The 19,564-nt window shown below is 40.5% G+C and overlaps 1 protein-coding gene across 1 annotated transcript in view; it reads right to left on the bottom strand.

The window, feature by feature from the left end:
- Positions 1–19,564, bottom strand: part of adam12 (ADAM metallopeptidase domain 12) — a 124,560-nt gene that overhangs the window by 27,708 nt on the left and 77,288 nt on the right. The window contains exon 12 of the mRNA XM_034681058.1: positions 5,439–5,616. Coding sequence (XP_034536949.1) covers positions 5,439–5,616 — 178 coding nt within the window. The remainder of the gene's footprint in view (positions 1–5,438; positions 5,617–19,564) is intronic.

The following is a 19,564-nucleotide window of genomic DNA, read 5'->3' as shown; positions in this document are numbered from 1 at the left end:
TGGGAATTTTCACAAGACCTTTGTAAAGAGGAGGGGGTTTTATGTGATGACCCATGTGGTGGTCAGAAAAGTGGGAGCATTGGATCAAAATCAAATGCAGCGGTTGGGAGAGCTTACGTTAAGGTCTACTCTGATATGATGTAGGTGGAGTGGTAGAGTGACTACTATAATGTGGTGGACCAGAGCTGGAGGGGGACTTGAAAGCCCTTAAGAGGTGAAGATTGCAGCCACTTTACCACAATGACAAGATCAGCTGTCTGCCAGCAGAAGAGAAGAGAGAGGATACACAAGGAGAAGACAAAGGGGGAGGAATGCTTCAGAGGACTTCAGGGAGGAGTTGTGATATTTATCTTTCATTTGATGCCAAAACACATCAGCGTTGTTTTCCAAGCATAGTCTGGCATCGCACTTTTGAGGAGAAAACAACTCCCACCAGCATTTATCTTCTATCTACGTGGCTGCTTCACTTGTGGGGCTTTGAGGTATACGAGTTGGGCTAAAGGCAGGGAACTGAAGGCAGCCCGGCTCTTGGAAGTCTAATCTTCAGCCGATGTGTGGTTTTATAGAGACTGACTGTTTACCTCTCTGCCCTGACATATTGTTTAGAGAGGAGAGAAAAGGTTGCTTTAAAGTCTCGGACTAAGTGGGCTGGCTGATAAAACAAACAAACCATTAGTGGTGGCATCACGGAGGTTATGGAAGGACAAACTAACAGAGATGTAGTTGGTTTGTTGGTGGTCAAACACAATGACTCCACTTAAATACTACCTACAGCTGTCTCCTAATGATGGGGTACATGGTCATATAATCCTCTAACTATTGCTAAATCAGTCAGGCTTAGACAGAAAAAAGACTAAATAACCCTAAAACAATACTTAAGCTGATCAAGGTTATGATGGACTCCAGCAGCTAATCCTATGTAGGATCTTGTTCCTGGTTTACAGAAAATACAGATTTGTTCTAGCAGTATCTCAGCTGTAGCTTGCTTATAATAATAATAATAATAATAATAATAATAATAATAATAATAATAATAATAATAATACATTTTATTTATAAAGTGCTTTTCTAAAAACTCAAAGACGCTGCACAAAGGATAAAACATCATATAAAACAACAGCATAATAAAAACATGAATAAAATACATTTAAAAGCAATCATACATTAAAAGCAGCTCTAAATAGGTGGGTTTTGGTGAGTGATTTGAAGGTGCACAGGTTGGGGCAGTTTTGAAGGTTAAGTGGTAAGGCATTCCAGAGGGTGGGGGCGGCGACAGAGAAAGCTCTGTCCCCCCAGGTTCGGTGCTTGGTGTCAGGTGGTAGGGAGAAGAGGTGGTCGCTGGAGTATCAGAGGTTACGGGAGGGGGTGTGGTGGTGGAGCAGGTCGGTGAGGTAAGATGGGGCCTGGTTATGGAGGGCTTTGTGGGTGAGGAGGAGGATTTTAAAATGTATGCGCTGTTTGATAGGAGCCAGTGGAGGTTTTGGAGGACAGGGGTGATGTGGTCACGGGAGTGGGTGTGGGTGAGCAGGCGGGCGGCGGAGTTTAAAGCTCCTGTAAGGAACTTTCTGTTTGTGTCAAATTTGGCGCCCCCTGTGGACAAGGCGGTACTTCTTATATCTTAGCTAATCTTAAACTGCACATGAAAGAAGTGTTTTCTGTCAATCTACCTTTGCATCGGTTACAGGTGTTAAAAAATACCTTACTGTAAATCTAACAGTGAGTCTGCTTCTTTTTTTAACATAAGGCATCACTGTTAATATCTGATGTATGAGATGTTTTCTTCTGATGTTCAATAACACCACTGAGAGGCAGAGCCTGGATTTCAATCTGATGGTTTAGTCACGACCGCATCATGTTTGATAACAGCCGGGTCAAAGAAGGCAATGACTGTACGATAAAAGCTCTCTTAAATGCCGTCTGAAGAGTATAAGGTAACACCTATGATTCCTCAGATGGAAGTGACAATTTTAACTCCCACTGTAAGCAGCAAACCTTCAACTTGGGAAAGGTCACCTTTCATTCATCAGAGTAAGTGGTCGGCAATGCATGATATCTCTGTTTCTATATCTAGCTGCAAGTCAAAGTCGCCTCTCTGGTCTGCTAATCGTATTTCTCTACTTCAACTTCTAAGTTTACTGCCTTGTAAAGTGCATTCCCTTCCATGTTCATGTACTTATTTGGTTGCTGATGAAAATGCATACAGGACTAAAAGTGAGTTCAGTCAGGACCACTCTTGTCAAAAGTATGAATAATTTGCATGGAATAAGTTATATTTGGTGGTATGGCTCTGTTCTGGGAGCCCCCTGCCTTTCCACCTGCCTATGTGGAATACCAAATCATGAGATGGGGAGAGCACACCTCCCCTATAAAATCAGACACAGCATAAAAGGAGGAGCTGGAGTGGAGGTGGGTTGCAAAGTTGTTTGCAGGAGAAGCAGTAAGAGAAGGCAGGCTAAAAAAAACAATTAAAGAGAGCGCCCATCTTGATATTTGCTAATTGGTTGTGTGGATGTCATCAGCTGAGCTCGGCTGGCGTTAAAAGCAGCTGATGTACTGTGTGCTGAGCTTGACTTTGCGGCCTGCCTGAACTAACGTTATGCTCAATATATGGATTATGAAAATATATAGAAAGACTTAAATTCATACTATCAATATCAAATAAAACTTCTCCTCACCTTAAAATCCATACACAACCTTGCCCCTCCATATCTCACTGACCTCCTCCATACTGCCACACCCTAACCCTATCAGATCCTCCTCCTCCATCCACCTCACTGTCCCCCCTGCTTGCCTTGTTACCATGGGGAGCAGAGCCTTCAGCTGCTCTGTTCCCCAGCTCTGGAACTCTCTCCCACCTGACCTCCGTAATACCGATTCACTCCCACATTTTAAATCCAAACTCAAAACTCATCTGTTTAAACTCCATCTGACCACAACTCCACTGTCCATTCTCTTAAAACTTTTTAAATTGTATTTTTTTTACTGTTTGTTATTTAAACTCTGTTTTAATGTTGTAAGGTGACCTTGAGTGTCAAGAAAGGTGCCTATAAATAAAATGCATCATCATCATCAATATCAGTGTGTTACATAACAATATGAAAAGGTCTACCTCAGGAGCTTTACACTGACTTGGTAACAGCTTAGATTAAGGTCTATGCTGTATGTTGTTTTGTGTATGCACTTCTTTAAAAAGCTCGTTTAACACTGCCTTAGAACTGAAAGCAGACTGTCTATGTGTGTTCGGGCTCTATAAAGGAATTATCCCGCTAATCATTTTAATTTAAGAAAATCTCCTGATTTAACTTTTATATTGAACTTAAAGCTTACTAAACGAACAGCTCTGCATCAGGACCTCAGGTTTTCTGAGGTAATAGCTTGACAAGCAGAAGTTGTAAAACTCAGTAGGCCACAGTTGTCGTTTCAATCAATCAGATACAGACTTCATCAACATTTCATATCTGCCTCTGTGATCTTATTTTCAGGTTTGAGCTACAGCTTATGAATATAAATCCAAATTCATCTCAAAGTCATTACCGTTCTGGTTTGTGAGTTTTTCTTATTTATAAGTTAGCTTACCTGCGAATATGGGATACATTTAATTATTTACGACAAGGATTCAAAAAGATTCTGCTTCAATAATTGTAGAATAAAATGGGAAAACATGAATGTCTGTGAGTTGAGCAAAAAGAAGTCAATTAATTCAATTTTAATACCATCGTTATATTCAGCAGCTCTTTTCATAAATGATTCAGGTTTGGGGAAACAATAATAACTGTTTTGTTGTTTGCTTTTACCAGCCAGAGAAGTTCATGAAAGTTCATGATGAAGGTGAGGATGTCAGAATGTTCAGCTCTGTTATTCTTGTCCTGCTGCATGTCTATCAATGAGATAGTTTACAGACAGGAAAATAGAACAAACCCTTGTATGTTTTTTAGATGATTTACACACACCTTAAGCCAGGTATTACAGAAGAACCACGCTCTTTTTCCTTACGAGTTATGGCGCTGAACATACAGTCCACAAAGTTTATTTTTCAGCACATTATGATGTTTCATGCTGGATTGATCTTTGGGTATTAAATGTCATCAAGTCATCATTTATCGTATTTGACTTTTGTGTGAACTTTTTGCCACATTAAGTTTATGAATCTAGTTCAATTTCACCGTCAAATGCTGATCGGTTTATTTTTCTGCCAGCTGAAAACAGGCTCAAACTTGAAAAAATAAACTCAAATACTGAGTTCACAGGGAGGGGCAGCTGGACACAAAGTGCCGGAAAAAATCGGACGTCTTCCTCAACTTCTAAGAAGAAAGTTTGCGGCCTCTGTGTATTTTTCATCATTAAAAATTGAACATTTATGGGTTTCACATCTTTGTATATAAACAAGTAATTTTAAGAATAGTGAGGGAGCATTTTTCTTTATTTCTCCAGCAAATCTTCTCTGGGAAATCCATCAACTTTGGGAGATATTAAATGATGAATTCATCATCAGTCCCAGTGGGGGTTAGGCTTCACTCTACTGCCCTGGCTGCAAGCAATTGATACATGCTTTCCATATGTTATACTCACTTTACCTCCCAAAGAGCCCTCATATGTGTGTCCAATTGTGTGTGTGAGTGTGTGTGGGGCTGGATACATGTATCAGAGCGTGCCCTGTTGTTTGGGTGGCACAGCCAAAAAAAGCTTATTTCAGCCTCGGCTGGATTAGACTTTTGTTTGTTTCCTTTGTCACAGTTGGACAGTGCTTTGATTAATGGGCCTTCAACAGGGATATGACATCCCCGTGGCAACCTGTCAGAGCACTGTTCAGCACATGTGGGACAGGAGGTGTGATGTAAATAAAACTCTTACATGGGAGGCCTCTGGCGGGCTGTTGAGCTTTTAGATTTTTTTTCTTTTTGGCACAGCAGCTTTCAACACTTTCAAGCCCAAATAACAACATCAATGTCAAGGGAAAGTTAAACTTGAGGTTTGTTGTGATTTGTTGGGAGGGGGTCTAATGACCCGTGGAGACTTTCTGTGGTTGTGGATTATTGCTTGCAGGACAGTTACCATCCTTTTCTTTGGTTTTGCAAAAGGGGCTTTGAGTTAGAAGAGTACAAGTGTTGTCCTTTTTCACTTGATAATTTAAACCTGGTGATTCCTTACTTTAAAGTATCAACATATTGATTTTCAAGGGGCTCTTTGGAATGATAAAGCATGTTTTTTGGACATTTCATGGTAAGCACTACCATTAAATTTAACTGAATAACATTAACTTTTCAATGCTGAATAGTGTTTTGCCATTTAAATAGATTTTCTGACAACTTTTTGTCTTTATGGGGCAAAAACACTTCTTTCTTCGTTCTTTTACGCACTGCTTTGCATTCTTACAGCTGCAGATCACAACCACGGTGTTGGAGACTGATTCACTCAAACGCCTTTGCTCTGGATCTTACCTCAGGCTCTCCACAGTCACACTCCTCTCCCTCCTCCACGTAGCCATTGCCGCACTTCTGTCCACCATAGAGCACCTTCACCTCTGGCATGTTGTACAAACACATCCCCACACCTTTCTCCAGACTGGCAGCCAGGTCCTTCTTACTGCATGTACTGAAGACGGTCGGGAATGGATACCTACAAAGAGAAGGGAAGAACAAGAATGACTGAAATGGAGGGATAAAGAGACTTCATCTGAGAAATTCCACAAATTTGGCGAAGACCCAGAAACAAAAATCCTGTTTCTTGTGAGCCTTCATTGTTCAGAAACCACAATGATCTGGAGGAAATTCAGTCGTTCAGCTGAGCCAGGACACAGACAGAGCATTCACTGTTCAATCTGCTCATTGAAGAGACCCTTTCACACAAATGTAATGCTCTACTGACACCGTATGAGCTCCAGTTTGACAAATTTTCAATCATTGTCGATACGTAAGCGGGCCATCAAATATCCATCAAATTGTGTCCCTGGCAGCCACACTTACAAATGGCTGGACAAGGACAATTCAAGCATATGACCGGGTATGTTGTTTGTGGATAATTGGGTGCGATCACATGTGTAAATAGCAAGCCTGAAAACCACTTAATTGCTAATTTCGCTCCCTGGTGTCAATTACCTGAAAGGCTGGCTGATGTCTAATTTATTTGTAAAAGAAATTGGATTTCGTATTGAGCCGAGTAAATGTTATGACTTAAAAGATGAAACGCTGTGATATGCCAGAAACAGCTGTGAAGCCTCGGGGAGGGCTGCTACTTAAAGAGCAAGCGCTGGAAAGTCTGCGAAACCCAGGAACAAGAAATGGAAAATAAAGAGGTAGATAAAGGGTAATGATACCTAGTTAATGATAGAAAAAGAGAAAAGGAAATGAAAGAAGGGAAGAAAATAGTTTGATCATGTTTGTAATAATAACAGAAATTGTTCTGCTCAAGCAGTGGTAGGGATTTAGAGGTGGGTAAAGATGTGACAGGCCCAACAACGATCCAAAGAGATGCAAAACCACCAAGACAATGATTAATGAAGGTGTGAAAAGACTGAAAATAGTCATAAAAACAAATGGATATGTTAAAGAAGAGACAAAAATGAATAAATGTATTCAGACCAGAAAAAAAACCCTAGAAATCCTGATACAGGGCTAGAAGGGCACTGGTCCCAGTGGCACTCAACGACTAAAACCCCCACGGCACATTGTCTTTTAATCTGTAAATGTCTGTGGACTATTAAGAGTTAAACGTGAAACGTAATTATTTGGGTCAGAATACCAAAAGCAGTGCAAGGAGCTTATTGGAATATAAGGAATGTTTCTTTCTTCTTCTTGTATTCCTGCTTTACCATGCCCTATAACTCACCAAATGTTGCATACTTATCAGATTTGGGGTATAATTCAGTACTTGGATGGTCTCATGGACAGCTTGGGCAAAATGTCCCCAGTATTTAATTTTACACAGACCTGAGTGCTGTATTTTGTTCTTTTCCTTTTCATATGGTCAAAATGACAATGAAGAATCCTTGAATCCTTGTGTCCCCTTGAAATATTTAAAAAAGGAATCCCCATACAGTTACTTTAACCTACACATTTAAAATTTGGCATATATATTAGGCATGCCAAGATCTACAAAAAAAGCCTCTTGCATCCATACCCAAAACCCAACAGGAGGACAGTCAATTTAGTTAGTTTTTCAAATTAAAGCATCATTTCAGTGATTTAGAGTTCATATTTGAACAGACTCCTCCTCAGGGTTTTGTCTCTAATCCACTTGAAATTTGGTAAGCTTACTGAAGACACCTTGAGGATTAAAAGCTTGAGGCTGCACTGAAGGGCGTCTCCCTGGCAGCATGACACATGAAGTTGTTCGACTCTTACATGTGATGTTTAATCAGCTGCAAATTCTACATAACACCACGTAACAGAAAAGGGCTGCCCGGATAAAATGTTCGATCTTCTCCAAATGTCACATGTATGATGAAGAGCGTGGCTTTTATACATAGCTGTTTCATATTTAGTTAAGGTCATAGTGCTATGTAATAGAATAGCCTTAATCAGACTTTATTCATAAAGTGCTTTTCATACAATGGCATTGTAACACAAAGTGCTGTACATAAAAACAACCTAAAAAAGAATAAATGGAGAAAAAGATCCCACTCCCAGACCCAACCCCAAACCCTGCCCACAATCCTAAGGTTAAGAATACAATATATGCAACAATAGTAATATAAACAATAAAATAAAATAAAAATAAATAAATAAATACAAAAAGAAGTTGCTGAACGAACTGAGGAAACGCTCTCATGATATCTTAATGAGGAAACACTGGAGGTAAAATAAGATGTTAAAACTCAACACAGGAAATTAAAATCACCAAAATAAAATACATTTCTAAGATAATAAAACTCTAAAATATTAAACCATTAAAAGAACATAAGATGCTATACTTAAAATAAATAAATAAGTACATAAATAAATAAAGTAGAAGAACAGTGACTTACATTTGAAATAGATAATAATTTAATTAATTCAACTGTTAAGAATAAAAATAAAACTCAGTTAAAAGCGAGACTAAAAGGGTAGGTCTTGAGTTTGCTTTTAAAAATATTTATGCTCTGTCCAGCCTAAAGCCATCATCTTCCACACTACATGAATTTCACACAGTGTGGTCCACAGTTAATGTACATCACTGCACTGCATGACAACAACTCTTGTCAGCTTTTGCATACTTGTGGCCCCAGGAAATCACATCTCACTAAAACTTAGTGTGCACGTGACTATAGCACACTCCATGGCTGTGACGAAAGTGTATGAAGAAAGGTGCAAGGGCCTAATGCACAGTTGTTTATCACCAAAACCAGTGGCTTCATATGTCCGTCTCAACACATTTTTATAAGCCTGTGTTGAAGTCTTCCTCCCTTTCTTAATACAAAAAAATACCACAGGCCAAACAGACTACACCACAGTGTTTGATAGCAACATAACCAGGCTCTCTCCTCATGCTTCATGCCAGCAAACAAACAAGAACAACCGTACAAAAGGACTGACAGAAAAGCAGGCTTTGGGGTGTAAATTGAGGCTCTCACAGCTCACAGAGTCATGGAGGGATTCATCGACTAGCTTCAAAGAGAGGACGTGGATGTGGAGAGGATGTGGGGTGGCAGGGAGGGAGCAATGGCCAGCAGAAAGGATTGGCAGACATGGCACAGAGAGAGGTAGCTGGCACTGGATGCTTGAAAAGCTTGACTTCAGACAGAAACATGTCGCACACGTACTTATGCGGCGATAGACTGACTGGGGTCTTCAAACGCAGCAGGGCGTGGAGACTGCCTGCAAAGCTTGCTGCTTGAAAGGACACATTTGTGAAAATTCAACAGTACACAGAATATATCTGTGAAGTCTGGCAATGGACAGAGGTTTGTGTGTGCATGTTTGTGTATGTGTGATTGGGGTGGTGTTTTTGCCTAAGGGGGATTTGGCTGCTTGCAACTGCATGGATATTTCACTGCTCTGAGGGGACATACCGGTGGAGGCATTCAATGGGAAAGAAAGCAGAAATCAGAGAACACAGATTTCCCAACAACACAAACACATCCTCTTCTAACGGCCACCCTGGGGTGAGACCACCGTGTCCACTTCACTCAATTCACCTTTGAGTGTTGACCGCTTTCATCCCTCGCTGCCCAAAAGCAAATGTACCTGTCTCTGTTTGCCCTTGTCTGCACCCATAATCCACTTGTTAGGGTCGTTTTTACCAGGGCTATAAAAAGAGCCAGACCTTTGAATGCTTCCTTGTGTATGTAGATCAAATTATGGCAAGGAGAAGACCACGTCCTCGGTAAACAGCATGGACTGCCACTGATAACAGAACACAGGCGTGCATCGGGATCTGGAGGAATAACCAGAGGGCGTTTTCCATAGAGGTCCACTATCACTGGTAAAAGTAAGGATGTTTGTCGGTTGGAGTTTCATTACTGAGGAAAATAGGATTTATTTGGATCAAATGAGTTCCATATGTAAGATCCAGTGGAAACATAAATGTTAAAAGCAACAACATTGGGGCGCCAGTTTAGCCCAGGGGTTAAATTGTGTGCCATGTACAGAGGCTGTAGTAAGCCTGGGGTTCCACACTGACCTTTGACTCTTTGCAGCATGTTATTCCTCATTCCAGTGTTGCGCAAGTATATACTAAAAATGAGCTACACGCAGATTAAAACAAACCTGTTCACTGTTTGTTTGTTTTTTGCCTCCTATGCTTCATTTCCCAAACTTATTGTGCTGTATCAGAATTGCACACAGATATTACATTTAAAAGTCAAGTAAATCCCAATTAAAACATAGGAAAATCTGCAGCTTTGAAAACTTAGAAACACACACATAACTGTAATATGTTGGGTTTAATATTTGGTTTAAGGCATTGACTCTAACACCCTAACACACAGGGAAATCTGCTTTATAAAAGATGATGTGCGTAAGGTGGTTGTAAGTTAACATGCCCCTAAAAATAAAAGTGCTAAGTATAAGAAATCATTGAACAAACACAAGAGCAATATTCTCCAATCTCAAAAAGCTACACCGCCCCTTTGAATCTGTCCTTCAAGGTTCAAGAAATCTTTATAGTCCATCACACAGTGACAGGAAACTACCTTTGGTTCGAGGCTCAAACAACATTGTTCATGAATCGCCTTTAAATGTTCACAAGCACCACTACAGTTGAATTGCTGGAAGCATAAGCCAAGCCGAATGCCTGCTGGGTGCCATAAATCCAACTTCAGGTGCAGTAAAAACACAGTGCACGGTAACTCCCAGCAACCTTCTCAGATCCTACAGTAATGTAAGCAGCATTGTGTGTGCGTGAATCTGTGCGTCTAAATGAGCCCCTGAACACACTCATTTAAGCACACTCTCCCTCCTTTGTTTCCTTCTCTATTTATCAACCTGTCCGCTGTATAAAACCTCTACAAAAAAAAGGAAATAAAAAAACAACCGCATTAAAAGTCTGTAGAGAAAGCATTTGTTTTGAAGGGATCATGTACCTTTTGTTCCTTTGCAGAGTGATTTCTCTCTAAAAGACTTAAAAACAAACCAGAAACAAACTTAATGGACAGAGTTTAGTCTATGACCATATATTGGACATGTCTCCCATTAATTTTATGGTGTTAAATAAAAATGATGTATACCTATAAAAGTCCACCAAAGATGAGTGACCCTCGATAAAACAGAAAGTGTTGCAATATAACTGTTGGAGTTTTCATAAATGACATGACCTTTAAAGCCAATTAAATGCAGCTCTCCACAAGTGAGCGATTAAGACGTGCTCCATCATTTATATGCTCAACTATTTTAAGTAGAGGGCACAGCAATAAGCCATAACAGCAACCAAGAAATCCTTTGGAGTGATTTATCGCTGACTGATGTCCAGAGTGGCCGATGATTGCATATGAACAAATGAGGGCTTTGATAATAGAGCCGCAGCCTCTAATTTGCAGCAGACATCCCCTCCAGGTAACAGGTGTCCACTTCATTTTGGTAACAGATGCAGCGTCGGAGAAGGTGCGTGTCCAGGGATGCTGCAGGAATATTTGACTTCTCTGTCACCTGCTGCCTGATGGAGCGATAACTACGATGAGATGATACACAAAGGAGTGCAGTGCCTGGAAGAGGATGAACAAATCAAGGACAGGGGGGGAGGTAATTTTGCTGTGTCATTGGCTGAATGTCTGTAATGGAATTTAATTTACAAGAACAGGAAAGACAAGATTGCATTACTGTTCATTTGGTGTGATGCAAACGCTGACTGTGGGGGTCTGGAAAATGCTAGGAGTAAGGAGCAATGCAACTGGACAGTGACTTGTTGGTGAACTGTAATGCACTGTGATAAATCCACTGTGGTCTCAGATTTTATTATGTCCCATTTATAACATTACACAATATTTATGACTACATGTAAAAATGCTAAGATAAAGAAGAGAAAACTAGCTCTGGTTAATATCCTGCAAAACTTTTACCCTCAAACCAAATTTTATTCTCCTCTTCAGGACAGTGTGGTAGTGGCTTTATCAGATCGGAGTGACTGTGTTGTGTCTCCTGCAAGCCAATGAGAAGAGCTCAGCTTAAGAAAAAATACAGGAAAAGAAAACTATGTGAGCTAATCAAAACTACGCTTGGCAGGAAATTGTGTTTTCATTTCAGGAACCTATTCCTCAGAGTACAGGCTGATTGAGAAAATCAATTTATCTGGGCTTTAAATGTTAAATGTTTTTGTGCCTTTACCGAGCCTCAAAAGGAATCAAAATGCTTACAATCAACAACAGAATTTACAAAACCAGTATACAAAGTCACAGTTTTGAATGAATAAATACACTCTGCGTTAAATAATGCAGAAACAGCTCAAATGTACCAATCTCCTCTGCAACAGACCCACACTGAAGGTGCATATTATCACAGCTGAGACCATACAGCCACTCTGGTGTCCAGGAAATTAGCTGAGCAGAGGGTGTAGGTTTCCCTGGATAATATAAGTGAAGAGCTCTGCACACTCTCCAGGTGGAGCTTCCTGGGGTGGAACTAACTTGGCTGTACTCAACAGTTTTTGAAAATGTAATTAGTGAGCACCCTTCTGGCTGTCTGAAACGTTTGAAGGACAAACATGTCATTTAAGTTTCCAGTAAGCCTTCCCTATTCAAAGCCCCTGAGAGGAGTTTTAAACTGGGTGTGAAACAGATTGAAATTGACAGTGATGCCTCTTTAGGACCGACGAAAGCAACATGATTGAAAATTTTCACATCATAATTTTTAATGTCAGTAACTGCTGTGAGGTGATAATTGTCAGACAAGCTGCTTGACAGTACGCCAAAGAAACAGACTTTTTTCTCAGCAGCAAATATTCACTCAGTGATATATTTGACTGAAAATACAGCCTTTGCATGTACAGGACAGAAACAGCAAATAGATAAGATGTACATCTTTGTCCTCAGGGTTCCCCAAATTCAGCACAAACTAAAGGTTCCTCACACCAAATGTTTGATAAAGACAGTAGCCAGTGAAAGATATGGATAATTTATCTTCCATATCACACAGGAAGAAGAATACGAAAGTAAAACAAAGTAAAAGACTGAGAAAAACTCACAGTTAGCTCTCCTGCTAAAATACAACACTGACCTACATTTTAACTTCTCTGTGGGACCGAACCATCTGTTCAGGTGTGAGAAGGGCCAGCTTGACCTGAACAAAACTTTCAAAGAATAAAACATCAAAGAAAGCATTAAGGGACATTAAAGGGATGTTGTTTGTTGTTGTTTTTCTTTTATGTGGGGTTGGATGAGGTACTTGTCAATAGTAAGTGGATGCTGGTCAGCCCTTTGTTGAGAAAACAACCAGAGAACCCCCACAGATGCTTGGATATCAACTACTGCAGATAGGGTCTGCTCTACCATGCTAATTTTAAGAATGTCTGACCTGGACAGTAAAGCCAGTGTAAGTGAACGCTCCATTCAGAAGTTTTAAGTGCTTTGCTTTGCTGATTGAAGACTCAAGCTCAAGTCATGATGACTCATCCCATTCACGAACAAGACACATACATGTTCTACGGCCTGCATTGCACTGATCAAATGCAGGGGTGCATCTCGCTTGGCTGGAATTGAAGCTTCCTCCAAAATGTCTGCCCCCTGGTGGCTGGCTGAAGTATAGGTCAAAAACTCTGTCTCCCCCATTCATTTGAATGGGGCTGCAGTTGAACTTTAAAAAATAAATACATGCCGTACGAATGTTTCTCACATCCGTATGCTGTGGTGATATGAAGTTATTATTTGACTGTTTTGTGTTCAAGGCCTCTTTTTTTCTGAAAAGTGTATTTTTCGTGAGTTATTAGAGATTAAAAAACGGGGTTCTACTTCCGGGTTTGCTTTGATTGACAGCTGCCGTAGAGAGAAAATCCATATGATCCCGTGTTGCTACGCTGCAGGGCGGAGCTAGTTACCATGGCAACACAGAAATTACCCTGGCAACCACAGAAAATTCTCTACAGCGCAGACTCTGGCTGCACAATGGCTGTGCATTGGAACAGAGTTTTTTTGCTTAAAAACCGTACAACGGGAAAAGGCGGAGCAACGCTGTCCATTTTATATACAGTCTATGGACTCAGCCCATTCACGAACAGGACAGTGCAATGCAGGCGGTAGAACATGTATGTACATGTTCTACCGCCTGCATTGCACTGATCGAACGTCATCCCCTTTGGTTAATACACTTACTACTGACAAGTACCTCATATACACCCGCTTCAAAAAACACTACAGAAAGCTCCTGTGAGGAACTTTCTGTTGTGTTGATTTTGGCGCCCCTACTTTGTGGACAAAGTAGTATCACTTAGTTTTTAGCTCATTTTGTCCTTATTATGTTGTAGTGTTGTTATAATCCAAAATGTCTTATCCTTTAAGCATTAAATATATCAATTATAGCAAGTCTTTGCCATGGTTAATGTAAAAAAAAAAAAAGACTGTTTTGGTCTGTCGCCTACCCCATGTTAGAAGTTACAGGCATGAAAAATACCTGCAGAGAGTTAGTAAATGTGTATTCCAATGGTCCCAGTAGTTTTTAAGTAGCTCATACAGAGGCATTGGTATTCATTTTAGTCTGTTTCAAAACCCCCAAAATACTCCTCACAGGAGCTTTAAGCTTTCTCTGTTACTGCTGACCTAAAGAAATTATCTACAGGTAGATATTTTTACACTCAAGTTCATCTTCTCCACAATGATTTTATTCTTTCATCCCCCACTTTGCAGACAGATTCAGTAATATACTGATAAATTAGCAACAAAAAAATATATCATGGTGTATTAGTGGAGTCAAATGTTGTATTTGCGTAGGTAACGTTAGAGAAATTCACAACAAAGTAACAGGGATTTTGGAAGTATTAAATCCTACATTTCACATCATGAAACTAAACTGCATCTCTTCCAGCAGTCTCTGCCCCATAAATGCCAGAGTAATTCAAAACTTAAACCTCCCTGTTATGCAACTTATCTAAAATAAGTCTTCTCCAGAGCCATTGGAGACAATTAAAGCTACTTTACCAGGTTAAGCTTTTCTCCTTGAGGAAAGTTAATTTGATTCCATGTGTCAAATTAATGAAATTTCTTTTTAACTACACAAACCTACTATTTGTATGATGTTGTGGAGCAGGAACTTGTTAAATGCAAGAGGAGCAAAAGATGCAGTGCCTTACAAAATGATCTTGTAGCTTTAATCTGAGACCTTTCATTGTACTGACAAACAGGGATACACTCTCTGGAGCACAAAGCAGCTTTTCCTGGATGAAAAGCCATATGTGCAGTCAGTGCAGACGATTCCTGTCAGTTTGATCATCTCAGCATGTGGGGGCGATGGGGTCAGAGGAGGAGGAAGCGCCAGTCTGCATGGAAAGTGAAATAAGTCTTCAGAGAGTAGAGGCATTGGTCACATGACGGCCATGAAAGGATCCTTCATATGTGGGCTCTCTGACTGACATCGAGCTGTCGTCCTCTGCCTCTGAGCTGCACTGCAGACTGACATGCATTCAGTCCAAGCTAAACAGAAGAGACACATCTGACCTTTACGGAAATGTTAGTCCGCAACACTGGCAGAGGCCTTTGGTAATTAAATATCAGGAGGGAGAGCAAAACCCAAGCAAAATTTTCTGCAAACATTTACCCAGAAGCGACCTAACAAGACTCTCCATCCTCTCCTCTGCAAAACTTCTTCAGATAATGACACTTTTTGCACCTCTCACCTTACTTACACTCTGTCATTCTGACAAGAAAATAACAAGATTCACATGCTACCTCTAGTCGTGGTGACCTCTTGGCCTTAAAGTCAAGCCAGAGCTACCTGCTGGGCTTCATCTGTCTGCCCAGTCTCACATACAGACACAGGAAAGCACTTTGAAAATATTTTCACTGAGCTTTCTCCCCACGTCCACATGATGCAAGCGTTAGCTCAACTTCTAAAGAAATCCCCACTTCAAAATGTCCACGCAAACCTCTGTTCTTCTCCTCTGTCCCTCTGATTTCCGCTCATTGTTATGACACGGATCCCTCTTCAGGGCTCACATGCTTGTCATAGACGTCCATGTGTAGCCAAATAATTCCTTCATTGTCATCTTTCTCCTGTTCGCCTCTCACTCTCACCTCTATCTCTCATTTTGTTTCTCTTTCCGCTCCACCATTGAGGGAGATTAAAGACAAATAAAAGCACCGCTTCCACGCTCTGCCTGTCTATCCAGGCATAAAGCACCTCTCTGCAGATCTCTCTCTGTGCGCCCTGGCCCTGATTACAGCTGGCAGCGTCACTGATAATCACGTCATTTAGATGCAGGCTGTCCTCTCCTCCATTAGCAAGTCTAAGCTGAGAGAATCCCAAACACAGTCAAGCAAGCTTCACTGCTCTGCAACAATGTGTTTAACATTCAAGTAGGCTGTCATTGTACAAAAAAAAAAGAAAAGAAACCAGACCTGTGGTGAAGGAAATGAGTTCTGGATTGGTATGTGAAATTATTGGTTTTGTCAACAGAAAACTGTGAATTTAAGTTGATAGTTCTGGGAATTCAATTTGGCAGAAAACAAGTCAAGCTTGAACTAAGGTGGGTCCATATTTCCATGTTTTATGCTAGCTCAAAAACAACAAAATGTTCCCCACCACAAACCTCAGACTATGAAAACTGTGTTTTTCACTCTGAGGCAGAAATACTAATATCTTAATATAGCTATATCTAAGCCTTACTTTCATACAATACACAAAGGAAGTCCATAAAAGAACATTCCTATAAGTTTAAAGCTTTCATAGTAAAAGCACTCATTGAAAGCAGGAGAGCAAAGTGCTACCCAAGCGGCAACCTCCGGTCTAAAAATACGAGTCCAATGCAGAAGTGCTAAAAACTGCAGTTCATCGAGGATCCACTTGAGGCTGGCTCCGGAAGTACCGGAAGTCACATACACATGAATGGGAAAAAGACGATCTTTACAGCAGAAATAAACATGTTTACAGCCTGGTACAAAAGACGAGTATAGTCTGGATAGCTCATTTCTCGAATGGCTCTCACTGTGAGGGGGGTGAATTTTTTTCTAACGTTGCAATTTCAAAGATATTGAGATTACGAATCTTCAAATGAGAGGCACAGCTACTTGATTGAGAGGCGGGAAGACTGTAGCTAGGAGGCTCAAAGCCCGCCTCTTTACGTCACAATCGCTCGACAGCAGCAATATGGCTGCCGCCGCCGATTGGCCTACAAACAGCGCTTCAGAAACAGATGGGTGACGTCACGGATCCTACGTCCATATTTTATACAGTCTATGGTGCTACCACAACAATATTGACTGTGCACATGTTAGCAAAAACTGTCTGTTAACACACCCAGCAGACTTACCACAACATAAGTTTTATCAGGAGTTTGTTTCTGGCTATCCGAGGAATGTAGGTCAAAAATGCAACCTCCTTTTAACTCTGTGTTTGGTCTCCGCCACCTCCTGAAGAGAATGTCGGCCTCAATGGCTTTTAAAGGCTATACTACATTACTGGCTAGTTGCTAACATGTTTTTTGCTAAACAGTTGCTTTCTTCTACCTGACAACAAGTTTTTTTGTTTTTTTTTAAGTTATATTTTTTGCCTTTATTTGATACGACAGCTGAAGAGAGACAGGAAATGTGGGGAGTAGAGAGCGGGGGAAGACATGCAGGAAATGGTCGACTGGCTGGGAATCGAACCGACAACCCCTGCGATGAAGACTGTAGCCTCTGTATGTGGGGCGCTTAGACCGCTAGGCCAGCAGCGCCCCTGACAAAAGTTTTTAAGAAAGCTTAACCTGACCCTGTTGCAGAACACTAAATCAAAATACAAACTATAAGACACTTCACGTTCCACAGATTCACCGAAAAAATCCTCCACAGGTATTAAACCATAATCTGTATAAAATGATGCAGGATATGACAGCTCCCTTGAAGTTAAGCAAAACCATTTGGAGCTCCCCCTGCTGACTGGCTGCAACATAGGTGTTAGACCAAGCCTCCATATTAACAGGTGGGACATGAGTCAAACTTTAAAACCGAATTACACGACAAAGGATTTTTTTCTTAAGCCGGGTTTCTGCATCTTGAAATTTAGGTTGAGTCTGCATTTTCTGCCATGGATGTTGATGTCACTGAGGCTACGTCCATGTTTTATACAGTCTATGGTTTTGGCTAGAGAAAGGGGCGGGATGTCAATACTGTGGCTTTACTAGCAATCATTTCTGTGCAATCTCTGGCTTCAAATGTCATCACCAACATTTCAGCTCCTGTCATGGTGGGTATTTCGGCTTCACTTATGTACAATAGAAGGAGGTAAAGACAAGTCATCCTTCTTTATATACAGTCATTGTGCTAAGCTTATGAAGACATGAATGCCTTTCTTCAGATTTATTTTCTATGATTAAACCCTGTGTGATTATTGTAACAAACTTCAAATGAAGTTGAAGCTGAGGGGATTTATGGAGCTGGATGATGTGTTTAGTCAGTTTACAACAATGAGGCATTAACACTGAGACTTCCTGACACGGTATCAATGAAAACAACAACATTATAAAAACTAATGAACACCATTAAATGCTGAATTCCTTTTCAATGAGTATGGAGTAAGACTGCAATGGCGATTCATTTCACTATGATTAAAATAAGAACAATGAAATGATGAAACATTTATACTTCGTGCAACAACATTCAATTGTGAATTGTAAATGTATCCCTGTTTATGGATTTCTCCTGCACACTTCACTTAGCAAACAGAAGAGCAATTTCCGGATGAAAGGTCACTGATCTCCTCTCTCAACTATTAATGTGTCTTATCTCATAATTATGTAGCAGAGAAGGCTAAAAAAGAAGTGACTGGGCCTCATTAACCTATTAGAAAATTCAATAACACGGTGAGTCATTCTAACTCATTTAGATCTCAACAGTCATGTTTCTAAACTCTCTGCATGACATCATCGTATATCTTTGGCAGCTGACGAGCCAAAGCAAAGTGGTCATGTCAGTACACTGTGTGCATATTTAAAAACTACACAGCAGAAGTCCAGCATTGCTCAGTGAGTGTGGGTTAAACTTTCTCCCTCTGAAATGTTGTAGTATGAGAACGGCAGGATGAGCTCACTGTTGCAAGCGGCTGCACAAACAAGCCCAGTTTTTAACGGCCCTTACTTCTTCCTCATTTCTATTTGTACAGTAAAAGGTCGTTCAAGTTTTTCTGGGACAATTCTGGTACACAAGTTATTTTATTTATGAGTTTTCCAGCTGAAATTGTGGCATTTTGAAGCATATACTCACTCATAAGCCACCAGCGATTTTCTTCAACTGAGTCTCTGCTGGTCTGCTGAGCATAATTGAAGCCTTTATCTACTTTTAATGTCAGTGTTTTACAAAAAATCAGCACAAAAGGAGGCAGTAAAATCACACCTCCATAGGGGACTTTTTGCATATTCAATATCCCTTTTGCTCGAAATTCAAATGCTCGGCTTCACAGTTATATTCCAAATAGACCGCAACACTGCAAATAACTGTATTTATGTATGTGGATATTTCTTTTACATTCTCTTCTTCAAGCATATCTAATGTTTGTTTACCTAAATGACAGTTCCCTCGCTTTTTGTAACAGTGTCTTTTATCCAAGCTCCCACATATCCATAAAGAGAAATGCAAAGAGCAGCTACACCCACATATGTTAGAAAAGTCCTTGCGATGTCATCAGTCTACTCATAGCTCACTCCTCATAAATATGCATCAAACAAGAGCTACAACAGTTTATTGTACTTCACATGCTCCATCCAACCAACATCATATTGTCAGCTTCTTCCTGTAGATGATATCTGTTTAAGATGTGGGCATGAACCGGGAACCAGGAACCCACCGCCATATGTTTTTGTCTTGTCTGCAGAAAGATTTATGAACAGAGTTTTTTGATCCCAGCCCCTCAGACCAAGTCCCAGTTGTGGCCTTTGCTACACTTTGCTCTGTGACTGATTCTCTTCAAGTGGAAAAAGACCGCACCTCCCTCTCATAAACACTGGCTGGAGGATGTAATTGCAAACCCCAAACATG

The sequence above is a fragment of the Notolabrus celidotus genome, chromosome 4, assembly GCF_009762535.1.
Source record: "Notolabrus celidotus isolate fNotCel1 chromosome 4, fNotCel1.pri, whole genome shotgun sequence".
Taxonomy (NCBI): domain Eukaryota; kingdom Metazoa; phylum Chordata; class Actinopteri; order Labriformes; family Labridae; genus Notolabrus; species Notolabrus celidotus.
This window is presented reverse-complemented; position numbering and strand designations above follow the sequence as displayed.